At 50.4% G+C, this 23910-nt stretch overlaps 10 protein-coding genes across 10 annotated transcripts; 6 read left to right on the forward strand and 4 right to left on the reverse strand.

Annotated features, from left to right (window-relative positions):
* Nucleotides 1–1159: 1159 nt before the first annotated feature.
* On the forward strand, nt 1160–2251 carry N7477_007920 (uncharacterized protein; the record flags this gene model as incomplete). The annotated part of the gene is made up of 3 exons (XM_056969583.1): nt 1160–1180; nt 1227–1376; nt 1430–2251. 3 exons carry the CDS (start codon nt 1160–1162, stop codon nt 2249–2251), a joined length of 993 nt encoding a protein of 330 aa, XP_056819615.1.
* A 1801-nt stretch (nt 2252–4052) lies between these two features.
* Nucleotides 4053–6229, forward strand: N7477_007921 (uncharacterized protein; the record flags this gene model as incomplete). Its single annotated transcript, XM_056969584.1, has 7 exons — nt 4053–4202; nt 4283–4353; nt 4428–4575; nt 4627–5308; nt 5373–5710; nt 5764–6043; nt 6105–6229. The coding sequence occupies 7 exons, from the start codon at nt 4053–4055 to the stop codon at nt 6227–6229; spliced, it is 1794 nt and encodes a 597-aa protein (XP_056819616.1).
* A 524-nt stretch (nt 6230–6753) lies between these two features.
* Nucleotides 6754–7463, reverse strand: N7477_007922 (uncharacterized protein; the record flags this gene model as incomplete). Its single annotated transcript, XM_056969585.1, has 2 exons — nt 6754–7208; nt 7322–7463. 2 exons carry the CDS (start codon nt 7461–7463, stop codon nt 6754–6756), a joined length of 597 nt encoding a protein of 198 aa, XP_056819617.1.
* Nucleotides 7464–7754: 291 nt separating this feature from the next.
* N7477_007923 (spermidine synthase) lies at nt 7755–9508 on the forward strand (the record flags this gene model as incomplete). Its single annotated transcript, XM_056969586.1, has 4 exons — nt 7755–8692; nt 8746–9052; nt 9102–9134; nt 9191–9508. 4 exons carry the CDS (start codon nt 7755–7757, stop codon nt 9506–9508), a joined length of 1596 nt encoding a protein of 531 aa, XP_056819618.1.
* A 404-nt stretch (nt 9509–9912) lies between these two features.
* Nucleotides 9913–11746, reverse strand: N7477_007924 (dynein family protein; the record flags this gene model as incomplete). Its single annotated transcript, XM_056969587.1, is given in 7 exon segments — nt 9913–10059; nt 10111–10218; nt 10232–10719; nt 10773–10866; nt 10925–11307; nt 11361–11505; nt 11555–11746. 7 exon segments carry the CDS (start codon nt 11744–11746, stop codon nt 9913–9915), a joined length of 1557 nt encoding a protein of 518 aa, XP_056819619.1.
* A 372-nt stretch (nt 11747–12118) lies between these two features.
* N7477_007925 (IST3 family RNA-binding protein) lies at nt 12119–12992 on the forward strand (the record flags this gene model as incomplete). The annotated part of the gene is made up of 2 exons (XM_056969588.1): nt 12119–12174; nt 12236–12992. 2 exons carry the CDS (start codon nt 12119–12121, stop codon nt 12990–12992), a joined length of 813 nt encoding a protein of 270 aa, XP_056819620.1.
* A 299-nt stretch (nt 12993–13291) lies between these two features.
* On the reverse strand, nt 13292–14663 carry N7477_007926 (phosphatidylinositol-3,5-bisphosphate binding protein HSV2; the record flags this gene model as incomplete). The annotated part of the gene is made up of 4 exons (XM_056969589.1): nt 13292–13810; nt 13862–14218; nt 14279–14481; nt 14555–14663. 4 exons carry the CDS (start codon nt 14661–14663, stop codon nt 13292–13294), a joined length of 1188 nt encoding a protein of 395 aa, XP_056819621.1.
* A 554-nt stretch (nt 14664–15217) lies between these two features.
* On the forward strand, nt 15218–16671 carry aspA (uncharacterized protein; the record flags this gene model as incomplete). The annotated part of the gene is made up of 7 exons (XM_056969590.1): nt 15218–15238; nt 15322–15397; nt 15460–15576; nt 15636–15679; nt 15724–16227; nt 16275–16381; nt 16434–16671. 7 exons carry the CDS (start codon nt 15218–15220, stop codon nt 16669–16671), a joined length of 1107 nt encoding a protein of 368 aa, XP_056819622.1.
* A 1549-nt stretch (nt 16672–18220) lies between these two features.
* Nucleotides 18221–21909, reverse strand: rom2 (putative Rho guanyl nucleotide exchange factor (Rom2); the record flags this gene model as incomplete). Its single annotated transcript, XM_056969591.1, has 2 exons — nt 18221–19155; nt 19212–21909. The coding sequence occupies 2 exons, from the start codon at nt 21907–21909 to the stop codon at nt 18221–18223; spliced, it is 3633 nt and encodes a 1210-aa protein (XP_056819623.1).
* Nucleotides 21910–22666: 757 nt separating this feature from the next.
* Nucleotides 22667–23572, forward strand: N7477_007929 (V-type proton ATPase proteolipid subunit; the record flags this gene model as incomplete). Its single annotated transcript, XM_056969592.1, has 8 exons — nt 22667–22714; nt 22778–22795; nt 22858–22870; nt 22935–23029; nt 23077–23183; nt 23249–23333; nt 23392–23477; nt 23530–23572. The coding sequence occupies 8 exons, from the start codon at nt 22667–22669 to the stop codon at nt 23570–23572; spliced, it is 495 nt and encodes a 164-aa protein (XP_056819624.1).
* Between the last annotated feature and the right edge of the window lie 338 nt (nt 23573–23910).

Genomic DNA, 23910 nt, shown 5'->3' on the forward strand with positions numbered 1-23910 from the left:
AGAAAAGGAAATCTATTCGTAGCACGGGTGAAAAGAAACGGAAGGATTATCGGCTTTGCTGAGAGACTTTATCTCTTGTTTAAGATGAGAGGCTTTATTTATGCAATTGAATTCATCATGATCGCCCGCGGCGCGAATTTAGAAATTTGACACTGCCCTAGGCCTCGTACCCTCTTTTGGAATACTCTTCGGAGAGGATCGAGATGGTCTGCGTGCAGCTGAGATGGTTCTTCCGATCTAGTCCCTGACTTGCCAAAGTGTAAACCCACACTGATCTTTGTGCTGGTTTGGCACTGCGCGCTTGCCCCTATTCGGTATATGGTTCGGGAAAGTCCACTTTACGGCCCGATTTGGCCAATTTGTCCAATGATACCCTTCTTTTTTGGCCCCCACTGGTAAGGCTAAAGTGAGCAGTCAAGATAATTGGAATGGTGGAGTCCTATGAGTGGTTTGACTGAGCCTAGACCCTTTCACTCCAAGGTGTGAGACTCGACGGACTTTGCCCTCCCCCTTCTGAAGTGATTACCCTTTTCAGTAACCAGACTGGAAACCCCACTGCTATGGTGTATAGAGGAAAGCTCAGTCCGGGCTGTGCCTTGTGCCGAACCAGGCGTCTGAAGGCATGTGCATCTGACTCCACGATCGCGGAAGCTTCTGCTGATCCAGATAGTGTGATCGGAAACGGCCATCTTGTTCACAGTGTCTACGAATCGACCGAGAATGTTCTGGATATCGAGATCTAACAGCACTGCGCTTCTATGATCAAAGCGAAGAGGTAATCTTGAAAGCAATATCTAGGCACACCGCCACCCAAGGCGTGTCCAATCTGTCTCCTCAGAATCAACGAACACCCCTACCCCTCGCACCCACGTTGGTCTCAGTCGATGATCGAGCCACGTCATACACTCTCAAGTATTTTGTTGGTCAGAACACAAAATTGGGCGTGCTTCCGTATATTCCACGGCTGCTAGACTCAGATCCATCTCCGAATCTGATAGCCTCGATCAAGGCTGTAGGGCTGGCAGTGATGTCCAACAGACAAATGTCCCCAGGTTTAATGCAATCAGCATATAGTGAGTATAGCACAGCGTTACTTGCCACGAATAGAGCATTGCAGGATCCAGCCATGTACAAATCAGATTCCACATTAGCGGCAGTGATGCTGCTCGGTATGTACGAGGTGAGACTCGTCTCCACTGCTGCTGGTACTTCAATTGACAAATTAGGTGATCACATGCCACGCATGTGGCACAGATCTCATGGATCGCTGGGCGAACCACATCAATGGTGCGATGAGGCTGATGGAGCTACGGGGACCGAAGCAACTGGAAACTCCGGCTGGACTGGAGTTATTCTCTCAAATACGCATTCAAATTGTAAGTTGTGACCTCGATCTGTTATGTTGGTGCTAACGAGAGGAACACCGCAGGCTATCAGCAACATCTTCTACAGACGATATAGCTCGCCTGTTATGGTTCAACTCTCAAACATGGCACGATCCTATCGCGACAGTAAATCCCAAGTGATTGACAACTTTTACAATATCTTAACCCGAATTGGAGACCTCTCAGCTATGATCAGTGACTCTATTCCCAATTCACCTTCCAGCAACCCTGTACTCTTCATACAGAACGCACTTCATCTAGATGCAGATCTAGTCGCCTGGGCCATGTCCATTGACCCTACATGGCATTACACTGTTATCAAAGCTTCTCCCGCAAGCATCAACGACGACAATCAAATTTACCACACAATATATGGCGATACGTACCATAAGTACAATACGCTCGGCTTTGCCTCTCTCTGGAACACATATCGCCTATTGCGTATCATGCTTCGCAGGATCATCGGGTCTACATGTAAAAGCATGCTGAGGCGGGGCGAGTGCCCAGAGAAGCGCCTGACCATGGCCCAGGGTGTCGTGATTATCAAACAGATGGCGGAAGACGTGTGCGCAAGTGTGCCGTACTATTTTACTTCCGACGATGTTGCTATCGGGGGCTTGATGCAGCTGATCTGGCCATTATTTGTTGCGTCGGACTGCGTGGAATCTGAGCCAAAGATGAAGAAGTGGATTTTGCAAACTCTGGATAAAATTGGGTATACCACGGGCATCCAACAGGCACTCATGATGTCGAAACTTGCCAGAGCAGGGAACTCATATTCAGTAACGCAAGAGCTGTACAAAGAAGACAAAATGAGGCAAAGCACAGAGCCCTACGGAGACGAAGAGCTCAATTCCTCGACATAATGGCAATGCAGCGGTTCTTGTATTCACTTCAAGCTTACATCTCCCCGTCATCAAGTTCACCTTAGTAAACCTGTGGAAGATTCGTATTCATAGTGTCTGTCCGAATATCTTAGAATTTCTTTTTTTGCTGCACATGGGAGTGTTCAATACCTGGAAAACATCTCTCTCTATGCCGAGTCTCCGCTCGCTGGATTGAATCTTCCCATCTCCTGCTCGTACGGCGTCGATGTTGAGTTCGATTTGGCTATCGCCACTGGGTGTGCGGCTAAATCAGACTCTTGCCGGGATTGTTCAGCCTTCGCCTTGTTTCTTTTGCGAATGAAGAATGGGATGAGAAGACACATAGTGATTACTCGAGGTTTTGAAGTGTCGATTTCTCGTTAATCTGAAAATACCAATGTTCGTTGAAGGCGAGAGTGCGTTTTTACATGGGATCACATCGTCTTTTATACATGCACATCTGCCATTTAGTATCTTTCGCCCTAGCATTTGAGGGTATAGTTGGTGAAAGCCACGCGGTTGCTGAGCTCCAGGGCTCACTATGTAGATCACTCATGTGCGGGCTAACTCGATTGGGTCAGTAACTCGGGCCTCATTTCTATCATCTAACGTCAGATTGAGTCTTTCAGCTGAGTCCATTTACAAAAGAATGCTGTCTTTAATTGGGCTCATAGACCGCTATTCAGACATGGTACCCACTGTGTGCGCAGTAACGTGTATGACGCCTGGCCTCTATGAGAAGGGGGCGATTTCATCTGTTTAATGCCTCATGCAGTAAATTAGATTCGAAGCGGTCTAGAGAGATGTAATGCCATTTTCGTCATACTAGCAGCCTTTGGTAAACCCTGCAATTTTTCAGAGGGTACAAGTAGCATCTCAAAGCTCATTTGAAGTTGATGATTTCAACCGTATCCTGACAATGACATGTCAATAGCTTTCAACGATACACTCATGACAAAGACCATCAGAGATTGAATTGCTAAACTGATCATTACTAAGCATGATGCGCCAGTTCTCTGTGATCTCCACCTTATTATCTTCCATAAAATCAAATTTCTAATATTCTCACATGTTGATAACGAAGAGACTTTGACTTTTCAACTAAAATCAAGCGCCCTTGACCGAGTTGTGGACTGCCCGGCAATTGTCGTCAATCAGCCAATTGCTCTACGAAATGGACGAGACAAATGAATATCGATAAGGTTCGTTGACCTGGTTATCTATTTTCCGATCTAGGAGCTCAAAAAGGATATGGCGCTGTCGGAGATGGGGCCCTTTGAAGCTTGATCTTGCAGTTCTTGACGACGTCGTGGAAACAATTTCGAATCTCCAATATAGGTGGATGGAAAATCTACCACATGCGCAAAATCCATCGACTATTTACTCTCATCCTCAAGAATAACATCTACTGTGACTTCACGTGCGGTGATGCTTACCATGGCTACGACTAAGATACCGGACTAGTCTCAGGGATTGATCCTATCAGCCAAGACATCCTTCTGATCTTGATTCTTTAGTTTTTTCCTGTCTTTTTTGAATATTTTTTCAAGAGCCTACGAAACTCATTGTATATCATCGGCTAGTCACGGCCGTGAGCCAAGTGGCATCGGTACCTCGGAGCTTCCCGACCCCCGCACAACAAGATGCGGGGAAGCTTCCTCGATTGTTCACACAACCTAAGAGCTTTCTCCCTCTCACAACTGGATGATTATCAGCGCATCGCTGTATATACTCACTTGAAATATTTCCATTTGAAGCTGAATGAATGTCGTGAAGCTTCAGTGATCGAGGGAAAGTAAACATGCGTGTGTACAACGGGGTTATCGGGGCTTTGCGCGTCCAGAGTCACTACGTTCCCACGAAATTCTTCTTGAGAGGGAAGTCTCCTCGACATGTGTCAATTTCGAAACGAGGACATTTGACAGTTAGTCTTGCAAGAGGTCCCTCAGAGGTAAGCCAACCCTTTTGAATCTAGGGTGAATCCTGGAACAGAGGATCAAAACGACAGCTCACGCGAACTTGTGTGCTTAGCCGCCTTTGATTGAGTCCACTGTGGGCGGCCACTTTGCAAAGATAGTCGCACAGCATGGGGATAGACTCGCGTGAGTGTACTCGACTCCTTTATATCAGCGCTGGCCTCATTCGAGGACACTAACCAGTACTGTTGATCAACTAGAGTCATCTCCAAGCATCAAAATGATTCGATCACCTACTCCGAGCTTGATACCAGAAGTAATGCTCTCGCGCGTGGACTGAAATCAGTCGGTGTGAAGAAAGGAGACCGAGTCGCCGTCATGCTTGGGAATTCTATGGAGTTTGCAGTGGTACATTAGTCTCCGCTCTACCAGAAGAGAAGTAAAGCTGATTGAAACCAGGCAACATACGCTTTATTCAAGCTCGGTGCTATACTAGTCCCGCTCAATCTTTCATTCAACGCCATGCAGGTAGTTGCTGCCCTGGGCCACCTCGAAACCACCCATCTCATCATCAGCGCCGAGTCCAACCTTCCTCGCAAAGACCCTCGAAGCAATGTACCTCTTCTTGAGCACCTCATTCCAAACCTTTCAGGCGCGAAGATCCAATCTGCTCTGGTTCCCTCACTGAGGCAGGTCATTCTTGTGGATAACTCCTCCGGTCGCGTGGACTCGTCTGCTTACAAAAGCCTAACACCATTCTCATCCATCATGTCTCAAATACCCGCAGATGGCTGCGCTCTACCAGAGCAGGACCTCTCTGCGGACGATATCGTCAACATCCAGTTTACGTCCGGCACTACAGCTATGCCAAAAGCTGCGTGCCTGAGTCATCGATCAATTCTGAATAATGGCTCACAGATTGGAGACCGTATGCTCCTCACTCCCAGCGATGTCGTTTGTTGTCCACCGCCACTCTTCCATTGCTTCGGATGTATTCTAGGCTACATGGCGACGGCCACTCACGGCTCAGCCATAGTTTTCCCAGCCGAGTCTTTCCACGCACGCGCTACACTCAAAGCAATTCAAGAAGAGAAATGTACCGCGCTCTACGGCGTCCCAACCATGTTTCTCGAAGAACTCAGTCTGATTGAGTCGGGGGGAGATTTCCCGCGAAGGTTTTGAGCATTTAAGGACCGGCATCGCAGCTGGGAGTAGCATTCCCTCCGAGCTAATGAAGAAGCTGCATAAAGTCTTGAATCTTACTGAACTGACAATATGCTATGGGATGACGGAGACCAGCCCCGTGTCTCTTATGACTACCACGGATGATCCAATAGATCGAAGGATCAATACTGTGGGAAGATTGATGCCGCACGTAGAGGCTAAAATCGTGAATCCCGCGAACAAGGAAGAGATTGTTCCAATAGAAACGCGTGGCGAATTAGCAGTCAGCGGGTATCTCCTTATGAAGGAGTATTGGGCAGATCCGGAAAAGACAGCAGAAGTGATGATCGCAGACGATAATGGAAAGGTTTGGATGCATGTAAGTTTGACTCCATCTTCCTTTAAGAAAATATTTCTGACCGGTGATATCAGACCGGAGATGAAGCCTCTATGTCCCCAGATGGCTATGTTACCATCACTGGCCGAATCAAGGACTTGATCATCCGCGGTGGCGAGAACATCCACCCCTTGGAAATCGAAAATTGCTTGCTAGGAAATCCTGGCGTCGGCGACGTATCTGTTGTCGGTGTTCCCGATGAGCGATATGGCGAGGTAGTGGCAGCTTTTGTGATTGCGCGAGAACATGGCCCTAAAACCATCACTGCCAAGGAACTTCAGGACTGGGTTCGCGAAAAGCTGAGCAGCCATCTTGGTAAGTCGAGACTCACAACACATTGGTGCAACCAATGCCTATTATTAACGTCTTTTGGCAGTGCCTAAATACGTCTTCTTCTTGGGACCGTTAGATGCATTCCCGAAGACTGCGAGCGGCAAAATTCAGAAATTTAAGCTAAAGGAGCAGGCAATCAAGCTGTTGGCCGAAGGGAGAGGACGGTAGACCTCCCAATACCTACTCATGCGAAGTGCAAATAGCATACAGCGCAGATCCAACTAGATGGTATTGTACATAACAGCCTAGCCATCTAAAGTCGAATCATTATCAATTTCTTGTAGAACTATTCTGGCAGAAGCCAGCGCACCAGGAGTATTAAGACATAGGATAATTACCGCCTGGATTTGGTGGACAACCCGTCTCTGAAGTCGAGCTGACCTCAATAAGCTAGCTCATATTTTCTTCTTTTTCCAGGACTGACATAAATAGACTTTACTCCCAGCAGGATATCTATCGGCTGATGTCTTGATTGGAGCGTCTTTGTGATTAGAAAATGGCTAGTAGAAGCCGAGGCCTCGTTTCTGATGAAGCTCGTTTGAGATCAGGATTGTCTCTCACGCCAAAGCTCTAGGTGTGTACTCGAGCTTCGGACACCTGCGTAGTCGAAAGAGTACAGCTGAGTTAAAAGGAAATGCAAGAAGATGACGAAAGGGTTAAAGCATTGAAGTATCACCGCAAGAATAATCCCATCAGAAATCTTGCACGCCCGTCTCACCCTGAAGACTCATATGAGCGTCATCACCGCGGGCATCGCCGACCAGCCACTCAGGCTCCTCATCCTCGAAGTACTTGTCCTGCTCTTCGGTTCGATCATCATAATCGTCATTCTCATCGACGGTCTTGTAGTCAAAATCATCGTCATCGCCTCTCATGAACCGCAAGCCCATCTCCCACTGCCAGGCCTTCTCTCCTTCCTCCTTACTAGCGGGGATGTCATCACGGTCCTCGGCCAGAATCTCTCCATCAGGACCCCGAGTATAGCTCAGCATTGCATTGGGATCTGGGTTCGCGAGAGCATCCATCTTCGCTTCCGAGCGTTGCATGTCCGCCTGTAGGACGCCCGAGAAACCCTTTTCACGGCCCAGGGCCTCCCTCTCCTGTGGTGTCTGGAATCGGCGGATGAGGCGATCGTACAACAACGGGTCTAAAAAAGTAGTTTAACATCGGTTAGCTAGAGTTTCCCCTTTCTGCTACCATTTCGCAGCTCTAGAGCCAATATCCAGGATGGAGCTGGTAGCTAGGATAGAGCAAGCGGACCGGCGAGCTCAAGATCCGCCGAGAAGTACTCTGGGTGCAGGTCCAGGTACCGCTTCCGACGGTTCTTCACTTGTACTGAAGGAAGCGCGCTGCTAGATGCATCGCTGGAGTTGAACCCTGAATTCATGGGGAAATGAGGCATCTCGAGCTGGTTCAACGCGGTGTGGGGGAGGTGATGTTGGGAATGCGGAAGTGGGCGGCAAAAGGGCTATTTCTGCCATTCCGCGCTTTTTTTCCTTCCATTTTGATATGCTGGAGAACTGAGTCTGTAAGTCATGATCGAAGCTGTTTCTCCGTGTGGATACGGATCTCTTGTTTCAGCTTTAGTGTCATATATGGCTTGACACCCTTCCGAGCTTCTGCTAACACTTCCTCACAGATTCGCCTGAGGTTCCCGCATCAGTTGAACCAAAGATTCGATAGCTTGGCCATCATGTCTATCCAAGAGTGGATTCAACGGGTCGACTTTTACCGTTTCGGTAAAGGTGCGGCTTTGTTGGTCCTGCTGGCCTTTTACTCCCCTGTGATGCTGATGGTGTTATCCCCCACGTATGGTGCCCTGCCCGCGCATATCTTCCATGTCTACGGCCTGGGCGTTTTCGCAGCAGCGGGATGGTTCTCGAAAGACCAAGTTCAGATGCGTTTCGGCCGTGTCGCCGCGTACATGCTTCCTGTCCTTGCTTTCTGGACGCCTACTTTGCAGTACTTTGTGATGCAGCAGAGTTCTAAGCTGGGAAACCCCCTTGGACCTGTCATCACAGAGCTGTTCGGTTACTACCCGCTGGCATTTCTGACTGTTGCTATTGCGGGTAAGCAGATCCAGTACTCCCTGCACCTTGAGGGCATGGGTGATGTTGCGACGGAGCATGTACCCCTTTTGGGCTCATACTTTATCTATTCCGCCGGCGAGCATTTCGCTAAGGCTGTCTTATCTCGGTTCATCGGTTTCACTATCTTCTTCTCCCGTGCTGGTCTGCAATTCGTCATTGCGGTCTTGTACGCTGCAGTCATCCCCTCTAAGATGCTCCTTCTTGCCATCCCGTCTGTGCTCTTCTCGATCACATCCGATGTCCACTTCGGTGGTATTAGTGGCGTTAACTCTGCCATTCAGAGTGAGGGTTACTCTCTCCTGGCCCGCCAGGAGTCTTACACTGGCTACATTTCTGTTCTAGAGAACCATCACGACGGATTCCGGGTGATGCGTTGTGACCATAGCCTCCTTGGTGGACAGTGGACCAAGACAACCCCCGGCTACAATCCTGAGGTCGAAGATCCTATCTATGCTGTTTTCACCATGCTTGAATCTGTGCGTCTGGTCGAGACTATTCACGGCAGCCATCGTGTGGACGCGGACAGCAAGGCTCTGGTCATGTAAGTATTTGCATCTACCTTTTCGAAGGCCATAGCTAACGAGCGTGAAACAGTGGTCTTGGGGTTGGAACCACACCTGCCGCATTGATGAAGCACGGCATTGACACTACCATTGTCGAGCTGGATCCGGTTGTGGTTAAGTTTGCCGAGCAGTACTTCAACTTCCCATCCAACCATGCGGCCACCGTCGATGATGCGACCAATTTCGTGAAGAAGGCGATGAAGAATCCGGCTGCTCACCAATATGATTATATCATCCACGATGTTTTCACCGGCGGGGCTGAGCCCGCCGAGCTTTTCACCGTTGATTTCCTCCACGATCTGAAGACCCTGCTCAAGGATGACGGTGTCATTGCCATCGTGAGTCTTATCAATCCCACTGGTCAAACTCAGCTAACATCTCATATAGAATTATGCTGGTGATCTTGACCTCTACCTACCGGTCTGGTCGTCCGCACAATCCTGGCTACCTTCCCAACCTGCCGCATCTTCCGCGAGTCCGAAGCGAAGCCCGACGATGAGAATGCCAACTTCACCAACATGGTTATTTTCTGCACGAAGAGAAGCACAGGCACCCCGCTTCGATTCAGGACTCCTGAGCAAGGTGATTTCCTGGGCAGCAATTCCCGCAAGAATTACCTTCTCCCGAAGTATGAGCTTGACCCTGCCATGTTCGACTCCATTCCCAAGGGCGGAAGACGTCTCCTTGTCGACAAGGAAGTCAAGAGACTGTACAAGTACCAGGATCGCGGGGCCTTGGAGCATTGGTCAATCATGAGGCAGGTCATCCCCGCCGCTGTTTGGGAAAACTGGTGATGTGTTGTGACTCGGGAAGATTTGGAAACTTTTTCTATGCTGCTGTATTATCTATACCAAGATTGGTCTCTTCCATTTAATTAAACTTTGTTCTCACCATCCATGATTGTCCTCTCCCAAGACTTCTAAAAGCCTCTCGAATTTCGAAAGTCCCTGTCTTGATGGGTATCAACGTTCAAGGCAAAGTACCGCATATTACAACCTCATAGACAGCCAGACAGATCAGAAGACGATTTTATATTGGTATCATTATCTAACATCCCACAGAAAGCCATCAGAATTCAAGGAAAAGAGAAACGAAATATGAACAGGCCGTCCTCGCTTGTCCTTCCTACCAGAGCAAAACTGCAAGGTCAACCGCCTCAATATGTACGCCTACAACTGAAATTCGGTCCAAGGGAGAATCAAGCAGACGGGCTTCCACGAGGACTGCTGCCGGGTTTCTTGACGAGGCCGGCGAAGAAGTTGGCCAAGGCTTGGTTGTGAGCTTTTTCGTCGCCGGGAGTTGGGGATGCTGGCTGAATCTTTTGGGCACGACTTGCTTCGCGGTCCTGGGGGTTTGTTAGCGACTTGGGATTTAGACGAATTGGAGTCACACGTACGCGAAGCTTCTTCAGCATGTCCTCGGCGTCCACTTGGATACCCCCCATATTGAATTGGACGGGACCAATGTGCTCGTTGACTTTTCCTTCGTCCATGGGGGGACATTTCTAGCTGCGGGACTTGCTGGTTGGCGCGTTCCTTCTCGTCGTCGGCTCTGAGTTTTTCTAGGAGGTCGAGTTGGTCGGCAAAGAAAAGTTGCATATCATTGGTTTCGACTTCGATCTTGGAGCCGTTGGTGTTGGCGGTGGGGTTGGCGATTGAAGTTTCACGTTTCGGATCTTTGATGGTTTGTTCGAACACGGTTACGGCACTTGTACCATCATCTTCGCCATCCGGGCTGACATCCATGGGTTGATCCAGCGGCTGGGGGGGATCTTGGATCTCGATTGACCAGGCGGTCGAGGCTCCTTCCATGTCGAACCCTTCGCGAATAATTCGAATTTTACCCCAAGAGTCCCAATTTGCGGGCACGAGGATCTTGTCTCGGTCGATGACATTATGTTTTAATGATTGGCGTTTCAAAAGAGAGTGGATTCCCAATGAGGAGTGAATCAAACTTTGAAGGGAGTTGGCAAGGAAAGGTGTAGTGTAAATGAGCGATGCGCCGTCTGTATAATGTCAGGGTCAAATACCTCGTGATATAGAGGTCGGGGTTGCTCACGCTTCAGCAAGATTGTGCGCAGAAATTGTAGGATGAAATCAAACTGCTCTTCATTCCAGCCGTGATCCTTTTCAAGTTTCTCGATTTTATCAGCCTGGAAGTGACATGTTAGCGAGAATTGTTGGAAGCGGAAACTGGACTGGTCTGCATACTCCCTGGCAAACGACACACATCGGGATACCAAGTCCTTCGTCCCATTCGCCGGGCCCTAAGGGTATTGTGACTGGCCCACCAGAATTTGGCAGACCTCCTGTGGCAGCAGAGCTAGCATCCATTCCTCTTTTGCGGTCACGCCATTCTGTCATAGTTTCTTCCATCACGACCTTTGTGTCATCGTTGAGCGAAACAAGGACTGAACGAAGCAGACGGACCCATTCTCGTAGCCTGCGAATCCATGTCCAGGGGTCAGACCAATCCATCAAGATGACAACCAGCGTTTCCGGGACGGATTGAGGGGTCAGGAGCGGTTTGAGGAGCTGAGCGAATGACGGAGAAGGTTCGGACAAGAGGTAGGCCGAGACACGCGCCAGCGTATCTTCAGTAAATAACGTCAGCCTGGCAAAGATATAAGGGAGATACAGGCTGTACCTTCTTGGTCGGCGTCGAGTACATCTCGATATGTGTATCCCAGCGCAAAGTGATTGGCAATTGGAGGTGTCTTTCCCTTTCGTTTCTCATTCACTAAGCTGGGGTCTGCCGAGGTATCTGCAGAAAAGGTCTCCAGGAACTCCCTCTGGCTTTCCGGGGACCTCCTATAGTCCAAGTCAGCAAAATGCAGTCACGCAGTCAAGCGGTATAAGATCTAGTGGGCTCTCAAACTTACCGAGAATCAATAGGTTCTTCTCAGGCAAGCGCTTTCCATTGGCGACGCCATCTAACAGAGAAGACCATATATTCTTCTTAGAACCATCCTTGCTGGACGGCCGACTGTTCGTACCAGCCGCCTTCGATCCGCGATTCGGACTGGAGGACATTTTCTGGTCGAGTCCCACCATGCGTTAAGCTGCACACACCATTCCAAGCACTTTATTTTCAAAGCCAACAGCGATAAGGCGCGTAAAAATGGTAGGTCAATATTCGGGCGGACGGGGTGAAGCCAAGCGCGGTCAGGGGAATCCGGAAATGAGCAGTTGGAAAGAACACGCGGCGTCTGATACTGCGGAAACAGGCGATTTCGATTGTGGGCTCTTGAAAAATACCTGGCGAGAAGAGTTTACGACGTCACGGAGAGTCGTAGCAGGGGGTTGAGTAAACAGACGATTTTACGGTTCCGCAGTTGCTCCGGGCGGGACCCTTTTTTGACCAAGCGCGGCCGTCGAGCTTCACGCTTTCTTCACCACACAATCATGAACGGCATTCGCCAAGTTCAGCAGCTCAACAAGCGCGAACTTGAAAATGCCATGTAAGTTCTCATCGACCGCTCAGCTTCTTTTCTGTTTTCTAGTGCTGACGCTCTGTCTGAGACCTCCGGAGGCATCATGGCATGCGGACTACCGCGACACGGCATACGTCTATATCGGCGGACTTCCATTCGATCTATCCGAGGGTGATATCGTGACAATATTCTCTCAGTATGGAGAGCCAGTCCACGTTAACTTGATCCGCGACAAGGAAACTGGCAAAAGTCGTGGCTTCGCGTTCCTCAAATACGAGGACCAGCGCAGCACAGACCTTGCAGTCGACAACCTTGGAGGTGCAACGGTCATGGGTCGTATGCTACGAGTTGATCATACACGTTACAAGCGGCGCGATGACGAGGAAAAGGACAACAATGTCGCAAAGCTGATGGGCGATACGGCTATCGAAGAAGGCACACGAGGTGACGACGGCGACCACAGGCGCAGAAGAGACAGCCCTGGCAGGGAAGAGCCCCGGCCTATGTTGAAGGAGGAGAAGGAACTCCAGGATTTAATTGTCAACCATGACGAGGAAGATCCTATGAAGGAGTTCTTAATCGAGGAGAAGAAAGAAGAGGTGGCGCTCGCGATTGCCAAGTACAAAAGCAGCGAGAAAAAGTCTTCCCGACGGCGTGATAGCAGAGAGCGGTCCAGTCGGCATCATCGACGGCACCGATCTCGATCGCGCGAACACAGACATCGGGATGATCGCTCACTGGACCGGGAGAGAAAACCTCGGCGCCGCTCGACAGAGAGAGAGGAAAGGTTGTCTCAGGAGAGATCGGAACATAGACAGGTCTACGAGAGATCATTCGCGAGATAGATCTCGCTCACCTGAATCCCGGAAGCATCGCAGTGAGCGAACTGAGCGCAGTGATCGAGACAGACATGATCGTCGCCGCTGAAAGATCTCAAACACATTTGCTATCTATCGACATGATCTTCCGGACCCTCAAACTTTCTCAGCTGGGTTTGTGGCTCAGATTCACTTCGACAAAGGGTCAAAATGGAATCAGCGGAGTAATTTTCGAATTGGAATTAGCTGCCCTTGTTGTGCTGGCATATGTTGAAATTCTCGTTAATCTGCAACGAGACTTCAAATTCCTCAAGTCATTGCGCATCTCAGCCCCCGAGATATCGTTTCCAACCATCTCGCATGCAATGCCGCTTCCCATCATCACCGTCTCGAAGAATGAATTTCTCCCACCGTCCATCCCTACCGGATCCTATCACCAACAGTGTCTGCTCGTCGACCCACCCGATAACGCCTTTGAGCGGCCGACCAAGAGATCCATTAGGCTGCGTTGATCCAGAATTCAGTTCTTCGCCAATCTCAAAATGCGCGTTGGCAATCGAGTACACGTCCGAAAACACACGCGGAAGAAGAGGGAGTTTACCCAGGATACCCCATTTCTGGTTAGTCCCTTCCTCCGTCACTGAGGCCGGAGATTGGCTGCGGCGAATTATTTGTCTGGGGTGGGGGATATCAAAGATATGCAAGGTGGACTTATCGGATGTTACAGCTAGCAGGGAGTTCGACGGAGAAAATGACAGAGAGAATATCACCGCGTGGTCTACACCTCGACGCAGTTCCGCCAGTTTCGTACAGTTTCCCGAAGCAAATACTCTGATCAGAGTTCCCTAGTCGAACTTCAGTAAACGTGATCAGACAGCAAAGACTAATTATCTTACTGCTTCACTGGCTGTTGCCAGCACCTGCCCGTCCGGGCTCAAGGCCATGGCTCGTAAAGGTGAGCTATGAGCAGGTATAATACTGATATTCCCTGTCTCCAGCTCAATCACTTGCACCTGTCCTGGAGAACGACCAGGAAATGCGAGGTGCTTCTGCCCCAGACAAGCCAAGCCAAGTGGGTTATCCGAGGTCTCGAAGACCGATAGCTTCTTCGGAGGAGTTGAGAAAGCAAATACATGTATGCTGTTCAGTAGAGCGACGACGATTCGGAATTTGGAAAGGCGGACACCAAGGACGGAGGTGCGGAACTCGAGGGTAATGGCAGCTTTCTGTTTTGCATCATCCCAGATCACGAGCTGTAGTATAAGTATAAGTAGAAATTTCGCCGCAAGGGGGGGAAAGTATTGGGAATATACTTTGTTCTGGGGGAACTTAGGATTTCGCCCTCCGCCAACGATAGCCAGATAGTTGGACTGGCCGAGCATTTCAACGAGGCCGATGCCCGCATTGAAGTCTGTCGCAAAGGCAAGGTCAGCGGTCTTACTCGGTGGCTTATATTCCCAAGCAGAGAGAGGCTCACCTCGGGAGACCTTGAGCTCACATGGGTTTGAATTGAATACTATGATTCAGGGTTAGCCTCCGCGCCCTTGATCAAGCTCTTCGGCAGCTCTGTCAAGCTGCGCGCATCATACCGCAGAAGCCCGTGTTCAAGCCCACCGAAAAGCAACTGCTATCATTGTTGAAAGTGGCCGACAGTGAATAAGGGCCGAGGGACTCGTCGATAACCTGGCGAGTATTCATTATCGAGCATGACGGAGAGCCGGGAAACCGGAAGGGAAGGAAAGTCTGGAGTTGGAGTTGAAGGCACTCCGCACATGGCCGATTGGCGATAAGAAAAGAAATGCGGGCGAAGCTCACGGATCCACGGCTGCCTCAGGCGTATGCTGACTCAACTCTCCGGTGACCAGCAGCGACCCACCGAGCAACCCCTGAGTATACCTTGTGTTGATATGCGGCGCGTAATGGGGACAAGTATAGGCATGATAAGTGTAGATTCGGTCCATGTAGGTGTCAATATATGCACCGTCCCTTCCTTATCGATGTAACAGCCTCAATGGAATCATAAGAAGGTGATACATTCATTCTGGGGAGAGCTGGAGCACAGCGTGTCCCGTGATTGGCGGCCAAAGGAAAGGGGGAAACACGGACTTTCCCTCGACCCCCCCTACCAGTTCGAACATCTCAATCCCTCCAACCTCTCTAAGTGCTTTCCAGGAGAGTCTCCGTCTCTGCTCTTCTTACCTCTTGCTTCCGCGTTCTTTGCTTGCTCTCCTTCTCCATATCTCCCGCCCACCATGTCGTCGGCTCTCAACGCGGTATGTTTCCCCCTTTTACCTCCTGCCCCATACTTTAAAAAAAAATGTCACCTGAGCTAACTTTAAGCCCCCGTTGTGGGTAGATGAAGATTCGACGCAAGAAGAATGTCAAGAAGGGAATTCAGTTCTGCCTGATGGTCTGCGGTGCCAGCGGTACTGGTACGATATCCGATTGCTTCGCGTCTCCTGTTCCATTGTCCACTGACCTGTGCTTCACTCAGGTCGCACAACCTTCGTCAACACTCTCTGTGGCAAGCAAGTTTTGGAGGGCAAGGAAGCCGATGATGCTGCGAATGCTCACATCGAGGAGGGCGTTCGTATCAAGCCCGTCACCGTTGGTGAGTTGCGAGACTCCGATATAACCATTCATGAATACTAACCCACCGATCCTCCACAGAGCTCGAATTGGATGAAGAAGGCACTCGTATTGCCCTAACCATCGTCGATACCCCCGGTTTTGGTGACCAGATTGACAACGAAGCCAGGCATGTCCCCGTCTCACCACCCAACGGGCCCTCCCCCCACTAACCCCCCAAAATAGCTTCGGCGAGATTGTTGGCTATCTCGAGCGCCAATACGATGATATTCTTGCGGAGGAGTCCCGAATTAAGCGTAACCCCCGTTTTAGGGATAACCGTGTTCACGTCCTGCTCTACTTCATCACACCCACCGGCCACGGCCTTCGCGAGCTCGACATCGAATTGATGAAGCGCCTGTCGCCTCGTGTTAACGTCATCCCCGTCATTGGCAAGGCCGACTCCCTCACCCCCGCAGAATTGGCTGAGTCCAAGAAATTGATCATGGAGGATATTGAGCACTACCGCATTCCCGTCTACAACTTCCCCTACGATATCGAGGAGGATGATGAGGACACCGTGGAGGAGAACGCCGAGCTCCGCGGTCTGATGCCCTTTGCCATTGTTGGCTCAGAGGACTTTGTCGAGATCGAGAACCGAAAAGTGCGCGCCCGACAGTACCCGTGGGGTGTGGTCGAGGTTGAGAACCCCCGGCACTCCGACTTCCTGGCCATCCGCAGTGCTTGCTCCACAGCCATTTGGCTGATCTGAAGGAGATCACCCACGATTTCCTTTACGAGAATTACCGTACTGAGAAGCTCAGCAAGAGCGTCGACGGTGCCGCTTCGTACGTATTCCTTTCGGTCGCCAATCTGATGACTTTGCTAACCCACAAGAAGTGGCGGAGATTCCAGCATGAACCCCGAGGACCTTGCCTCTCAGTCCGTTCGCCTCAAGGAGGAGCAGCTCCGTCGCGAGGAGGAGAAATTGCGCGAGATCGAGATCAAGGTGCAGCGCGAGATTGCCGAGAAGCGACAGGAGCTGCTGGCCCGCGAAAGCCAGCTCAGAGAAATCGAGGCTCGCATGGCCCGCGAGGCAAGCCAGAGCAATGTCAGCGAAGCCAATGTAGAGGCTTAGTTATACCCTGTCGATGCGGCTCATTCAGCGGGGCGCCGGTTCGCAATGTGATACCGTTTGTGCCAACATCATGGACTTCTGGCACAAAGCTTGGTTTTGTTTATGGGGATAATATTGACTGTTTATTCACGTTAATAGCTTTTTTTTTCTTCCTTGATTTTTCCTCGATGTCTCTGTGGAGATGGACAAGGTCCCCCAATGGGTCACTAGATTGCAACCATGCAAGACCGAAGAGCACCGTCAAACCTGGGATATCTTGCCGCTGTCGCTGTTCCTCCCCATCTCCACCGTGACGATATCACCTCTTCTTTGGTTTTTTTTTCTTTCCCCTTCCTAATCACCCCTGGGGAGTTTCTATTCCTGCATATTCCTGTTTCTTATTCCCCTGTCCACTCCCTACCCCATCCCCGGGGGTTTTCCGTTTTTTTTTTTGATCGTCCCTGGCACCTTGTCCAAAGTCCGCAGCGCAGCAAGATTCCCTCGTCTCTTTTGTGTTTTGCGTTTGTGAGTCTCCCTTGTCTCTATCCTTGCTGTCTTCCTAGCCCGTTTAGTAAATGAGGAAGAAAAAGTATCTCGTCTGCAGTGCCCCTAAGACAGATCTCGTAATCTCAACTAGGTGTACCGAGGTCCGTTGGTGGTAATCGTGTATACCTCAGGATCTCATCAAGCTAGATTGGAGCACGAAGTGAAATTTATCATACAAAATTTTTGATTTTTCATGTAGTGTCTAATGACCGGGCACTTGTTCTTATGTCCCCTGTGGATCAGTGCGCGATGTTCAGCGGATATCTCAGGTCCTTTACTTCCAAGACTTGATTCGATGTACACGGACCATCTATACCGAAAATACGACTTATGATGTGCACTTGCATTCATGATAGCAAATTCATATCAATGGCATCAATGGCATTGAAAATAGAAGAAGATACATCGAAGTCAACAATACATATGATAGCTTCCTTAGAAAAGATAAGAGAGAATAAGAAACATGGTCATCACTTCGCAAGCCATGCGGAGGAAACAAAAGCACAAGAAGATGAAGATAGAAGTGATATGGGGAAAAATAAGAAATGAGAAAAAAAAGTTTTAAAAAAAGGATAAGACGATGCAACTCAAAAGACAGAGGCACGGAAGAAACGAGCAGACACGCAAGAAGTGGTATTTGCGCTCCATTGTACACAGAAACGAGACAGAACAGGAAGCCAAAGTCTTTTGGGTTGACGAAGATATGATGAGAGTGAGATGGAGTTTTGCCCGAGTCGTATTCCTAGAAGACGTCATAGGATGCTGGTGGGCGGAGGGGGATGCTCAGATCTAGAGGAAGAAATCTGAGGCGGGAGTGGGAGGATAGAGGGTGGTATTAAGGCATTGCGGACATCAAAGAGTTACTAACTCTTCTTTTTCTTTCTGGTCCTTCTTCCCACTGGCATGCTCGCAGATGTGTTGTCATGGACGACTAGACTCGATTCGCTCGAGCGAGGCACAATAGAGCGAGCACGGGAGGGAGAGGTGGAATGGTTTGAACATTGATGGCATGCACCTGAAGGTGTTATACTGATTTCCAAAAGTCCAAGCTCGCAACCACATCCTCGCCCGCTTCATCTTCATATGCGTAGATGATCTCTCGAGTAGAAGAGTGAAGCATGCGAATGTTCTTCCCCGTCATAATGTGAATCAATTCACTGGTCTCGACGTGCCTAATCTCGATAAAGTTGGGCTCGAATGCCAGGATGTAAGGGTAAGACAAGGCAAACGCGGTTGGGTTGCCCTCCCACGAGATCCTCCAGTCAGGACGAGCACGCCATCCGTTGCGGTTGACGAAAAATGAGAAGTCGCTGTAGTTGAGAAGGAACTCGCCGTTCATGCGCTCGATGTGAATGGGTTTGACATTCTCCTTGCGAGCAACGAAGTCAAGAGATGTATCGGCCTGGTCCAACAAAGATTGTGTCTCAGTTGTCTCCAAACTGACGACCTCAAAACCGCGTGCGCAGCCAACACACAATGTAGACCGCAGGAAGTGGATCGATGATGATTCGGCAGGGATGTAGTATTCCTTGAACGGCCTGAGGGTGTCCTGCCCACTCTGGAACATTTTACTGACAGCGGACTTCTTCTTGCCCTTGGCCAAATTGTCCATCGGTTCGTAAACCTTGATCGTACTTGACAAGGCTGACGTCTTCACTGAGCACACGAGGTGTCGGCCAAGACCAATACCTGCCTTGAAGAAGTTTGCATGACCCTGGATTTTCTTTGGGCGTTTGGCCATGGCGTTGGCACCCTCGGTGAGTTCAAGGGCTTCCATTGGGTACGAGGATAGGGTCTTGTTCGCCAAAACCAGAAGCAATTGGTACTCTTCTAGAGTGTCAATCTGTGTGACTTGAGTAGCCTCCAAGACCCTTCTCGGCTTGGCTGATTTATCTTTGGGCCAGCGTTCGGAGATATAGATACCGCTATCCGTTCCAAAAACCAACTTGCGTCCGCCATCTGTAAACATGTTAGCAAAGAGATTCCATCTTAAATCGAGGTCGAAAGCTACATACCAACTGGAACACAGCAGTTCACACGATTGATCGCCGAGAAGAACCTCTCACTCAGAACCGTCTTGTTGTAGAAATTGCTGTTGCGTTCCCAAAGCTTCCTTTGCTGCTCCTCCACCATCTCAATAAACTTGCGTCGCTGAGTTGGGGATGTGGCATAGAGGGTCTGTTCGTAACCACCCTTTCCAAGGTGTCGGAATGTAATGGGCAGCTGTCCGTCTTTGGCAGGGGGAGGGTTGATGGTAGTCTTGTTGGACAAAAGGCTGGAAGACGGTCTCTTGGAAATTCCCATTCTAGGAATCACCTCGTCCATTTGGGCAATCACCAAGAGCTCGAGAGGGATGGGCTTTTTGTAGACCCGATATTCCTCTCGCTTGTTGACCACCTTGATGCGGACCAAAAGCACCGCATGATCGAAGAGATACGCGGTCACCTCAGAGCTTTCCGCGGTCGTCTTCTTAAAGGCCATCTTGGTCAGCATTTGACGGTTCTCTTCAGTAAGCTTCAGGTCCACATAATCTCCAGGGCCGAACTTCAAGGCGGCATTCAGCTGCACCAAGTTGAAGTGGTTCTCGGCCTTTCCACTCTCGGTGTTCACACGGGACAGGAAGCTCTTAATGAGCTTGACGGCCTTGGGGATATCTTCCTTGTCGGGACTGTCATCAGCGGTGTGCTTCAAGACGGACTCGAGAAGAAGTGGGTATCGAGCAAGACGGGTTGTGGGTTTAGTCAGGTAACCGTTCAGCTCCAACTTTCGGGACTCCTTGAGACGCTCGGTGTCCTCAACAAATTTGGCAAAGGCCGGATTCGAAGCCTTCTCCTTCTCAAACTCATACTTTCCGTAAAGTTGGTTGGCACCATACTTGATGAAAGGATCGAAGCGAGGAACGTGCTGGAGGAAGATATCACCGACGGACTTGACAATGTGGCTTTCTTTTTGCCGGGCGTTGAGTGCCTCACAGAGGCCACTGTTCACCTTTAGCACCTCCAAACAATTTCCGAATACAGTCCGAATGAATTTCTCCCGTCGGTGCTCTGGAATGGGGGAGTGATTTGTGGTGCCCGCCGCGCGCAATGGTCGCATCCAGAAATCGCGCAGGTACTCCAAATCCTTCACGAAATCACGCTCAGTATACATAATCTCAAAAATGACCTCCTGCCGCTTCTTCTCCCGATCTTCAATGCTATCTGAGACTTCCTTCGGAACCATGTTGATCCATAATTTCTGGTTGTCATTGTCCTCATCATCATCCATATGCAGGCTTCCTTTCGAGGCTGAAGTCCTCAAGACCGGCTGAGGTTTGAGGTTCAACCGTGCCTGCTGTTCTAGCCGTTGGGGACAGGCGATCGAATAACAGAGGCTGTCCCGAGTGCAGGTGGGGGAATAGCATTCGGTGAGAAGTGTGAATACGCCATTGACTTCCGAGGCCATAGTATCCTCTCCCATAGTTTCCTTAAATTGATAGACCTCCCCAGGAGCATCTCGAAGACGGTGATCATAGGTGACATCGTGGAAAAACTTCTGAGCATCCAGAGCACGACCCAGCAGAAGCGCGAGGTTACGGTCGTTTGTTCTGATAATCGTGCAGATCAAATCCACGGCATCGGTTCCGGAGAAGGCGTTCTGATAAGACAGGCCGTTCTTTTGCCGTTCGCCAAGTGTAATCTTCTCACGAAACACGTCGGCGACCCGAGCGAGAAGGGCAGGGTAGACCACAGGAACCTTGGAAGTAGTCCGGCGCGAATTGTTAGAAACAAGCGTTGACTGCCCGTTCGAGCCCACTGTTGCCTGGCTCTGGACACTCATAGTGCGATCAGGGTTAATGGTCGACGCCATGGACATTGTACGAGACCGCTGTGAAGCATCGCTGGGTGGACGGTTTGTGACAAAGCCATCGGTCACATTTGCCGGCATTGCCGGCATGGAATCAAATCTAGTAGGAAGGGGTTGCTCATGACCGCCTGAGGGAGGTCTCCGCGTCGGGATGGATCTCCCACTGTTCATAATTTGAGCCTGATTATGATCTGTCGCATAGGTGGTCATGGACATAGATCGTTCATTGGTATGCCGTTCTGGAACAGTACGTCCAAGCTGGGTCATGTGTGAGCTGGGATGGTGATACTGCTCACGACGAGATGCAGCGGCAGAGGTGTGATTGAAGTTGCTCGGCGGGAAAGGCGGTGCGGTGGGATATGACGGACCACTCAGTTTCGCCAGCGACCGAGATCTCGTCGCATCGGAGTTCAAGGCAGGAGGAGGCATTGGTCGGCCCAAGTCTCGGGGGTCTGGGTATTGAGGGGCGGGTCCCGGTCTAGAATCCAGGCGTTGGGGTCGAGGGTACGCAGACGCAGCATAGCGACCCGCTGGCGGGGGGTACGGTCGCGGCGGCGGATGAGAGGACATTGTCGCGGCCCCGGGCTTATATGCCTGGTATCCTCCACCGGAGGGCGGCGGTGGATATCCGTTCGTTGGGGTGGAGAGGGCCGGTGGTCCGTATCCATTTGGCACCTGGCGGGTTGGTGGCGGTGGTGCCCTCTGGAACTGGGGAGGGGGCACTTGCGACGACATGGTGTGGGCACGACCCTGGTTGAACTGAGGAGTCTGTGAGTTCATGGTCTGTGAGCGGCCTGGCGGAGGCGCAGCGCCAAAGATATCGGAGATATGCAGCCTCTCGCTGTGTAGAGGAGGCAGGTGCCCCATAGGGCCGGTAATTCCGGTTACGTTGGCCACCCAAGTCTGCCATATTCAACCGGTTGACAATCGACGAGACGTCACGAAATTAACGAGTAGAATATCGATCGCTGAGCCACGACGGAAGAAGAGGCAAAAAGGAGGTGGGTATCCGAAAATCGATCGTGGAGAGCGTTCAGAGCGTCGCAAGATGATCTGTTCAGGATCGTGGAACAAGAGAAAAAGAGAAGAATGAAGGCAGCAATTTCAGCAAGAGACAATTGTCCCTGAAAATCAGATAAGAACAGTCTTCGTGCAAAAGTGGTTCTTCAATATGCCATAGCTTGCCCCGGCTCGGTAGTCTTTTGGGGGGGGTTTATAGGTGATCAAAAGGCGTTACCGAAAAGCGCCTGGACCCGAGAGCGCAAGAAAGTCCGGGCTCCTTGCGAGGTCATACCCTCAACATTCCTCCTGGGTAAAGAGTCGGGAGGGAAGGTGGGAGGATAAGGGTAGGTGAGGGGTGGAGGAGTGAATGTTGAAAAGTGATAGACACAGGAGAAGAGTGGTGACGGGTAAAGCAGTATCGGCGTGACAGGACCGGCTGACGGCGTGGGCAGTTGCCGCCAAAGCGGGCGGTCACGTAATGTCATGGCTACGGCGGGCCAAGCGACCCTCAGCGACAAGGAGAAAGGCGGTCGTCTCTGTCTTCTTCCTCCCACCCTCATTAGTCTCGCTTCGACGAGCTGTTATCTTTCTCTTGGTTTCTGCCCCTCTTTCGCGCGTCATCATGGCAGACAGCGAGTTGGCGCCTAAGTTCGCCCCCTTCTTTTCCTTCGTGAGTCGCCTCGTCGAGCTCCCAAAACTACCTATGGCACAACTAACAAGCTTCTCAATCTAGGCCGGCATTGCTGCTGCAGTGAGTGAACCGAATTCATCCGACTCATCGAAGAAATTATCATGCTAACAAGTGCTCTGAAGATGGTCTTCGGGTGTACGTGGCTCGACACGCTGAAACCCGCATCATGAGTCTCGGACGGAAGCTTACAACTTCACAGGTGCTGGAGCCGCATATGGCACAGCCAAAGCAGGCATTGGCATTGCGGGTGTGGGAACCTTCCGACCTGATCTGATCATGAAGGCAAGAACACCGGTGCTTTTTCTCGATTTAGACACGGGCTAATCGAATCGATTTCACAGTCCCTTATTCCCGTTGTCATGTCCGGTATCATCGCAGTCTACGGTCTCGTCATTGCAGTTTTGATTGCTGGAGCACTCAACCCGGCATCGACCATGAGCTTGTACACGTACGTTGGGACGATGATTGTGGATGGTGTAAAACGGTTGGCAATGACTGATACTTGGGGCACAGTTCATTCATGCATCTCGCAGCTGGTGTCTCCGTCGGTCTCTCCGGTGTGGCCGCCGGCTACACTATTGGCATTGTCGGTGACGCGGTATGTATTCTTTCTCGGAACTGCTTCAGCATGACAAGAGCGCTTACGGCTTTCTCAGGGCGTCCGGGCATATATGCAACAATCTCGCGTCTATGTGGGCATGATTCTGATTCTCATTTTCGGCGAAGTTCTCGGTTTGTACGGGTAAGTGATAGGAAACCCCTGGACTAATGTCCTCAACGTTCCTTCCTAACAGCACCAGTTTGATCGTCGGCTTGATCTTGAACTCGAAGTCCTGAACGCGCAATCCCATTCAACTTCTTGTACGCACTGGCTCTTTTTCGGCGCATATCGACACGTCATTTCCCACGCGACGCAGCTGCAGCTGGTTCCCATGCGCGACAGATTGCGCCTGAACCCCGAAATCTGAAACCTGCCGAGATCGGAGATCGAGATTTCGAGATATCGAGATCTGGGCCAGTTCTGCTTTAGTCTTGATTTTTCGGGGTGTATTATAACTTGGCATATAGAAGGGTCGAATAAGCAATAAGCTGACCAGGCTTCCGACTTCCGATTTATCACCGTAGTTCCCTATCCGTTCAGCCCCGCCCCCATGGGATACGTCAGAGCTGCGATC

Source organism: Penicillium maclennaniae (assembly GCF_028827695.1).
Source record: "Penicillium maclennaniae strain IBT 15551 chromosome Unknown utg000007l:1.0-4884863.0:1.0-4888362.0, whole genome shotgun sequence".
Taxonomy (NCBI): domain Eukaryota; kingdom Fungi; phylum Ascomycota; class Eurotiomycetes; order Eurotiales; family Aspergillaceae; genus Penicillium; species Penicillium maclennaniae.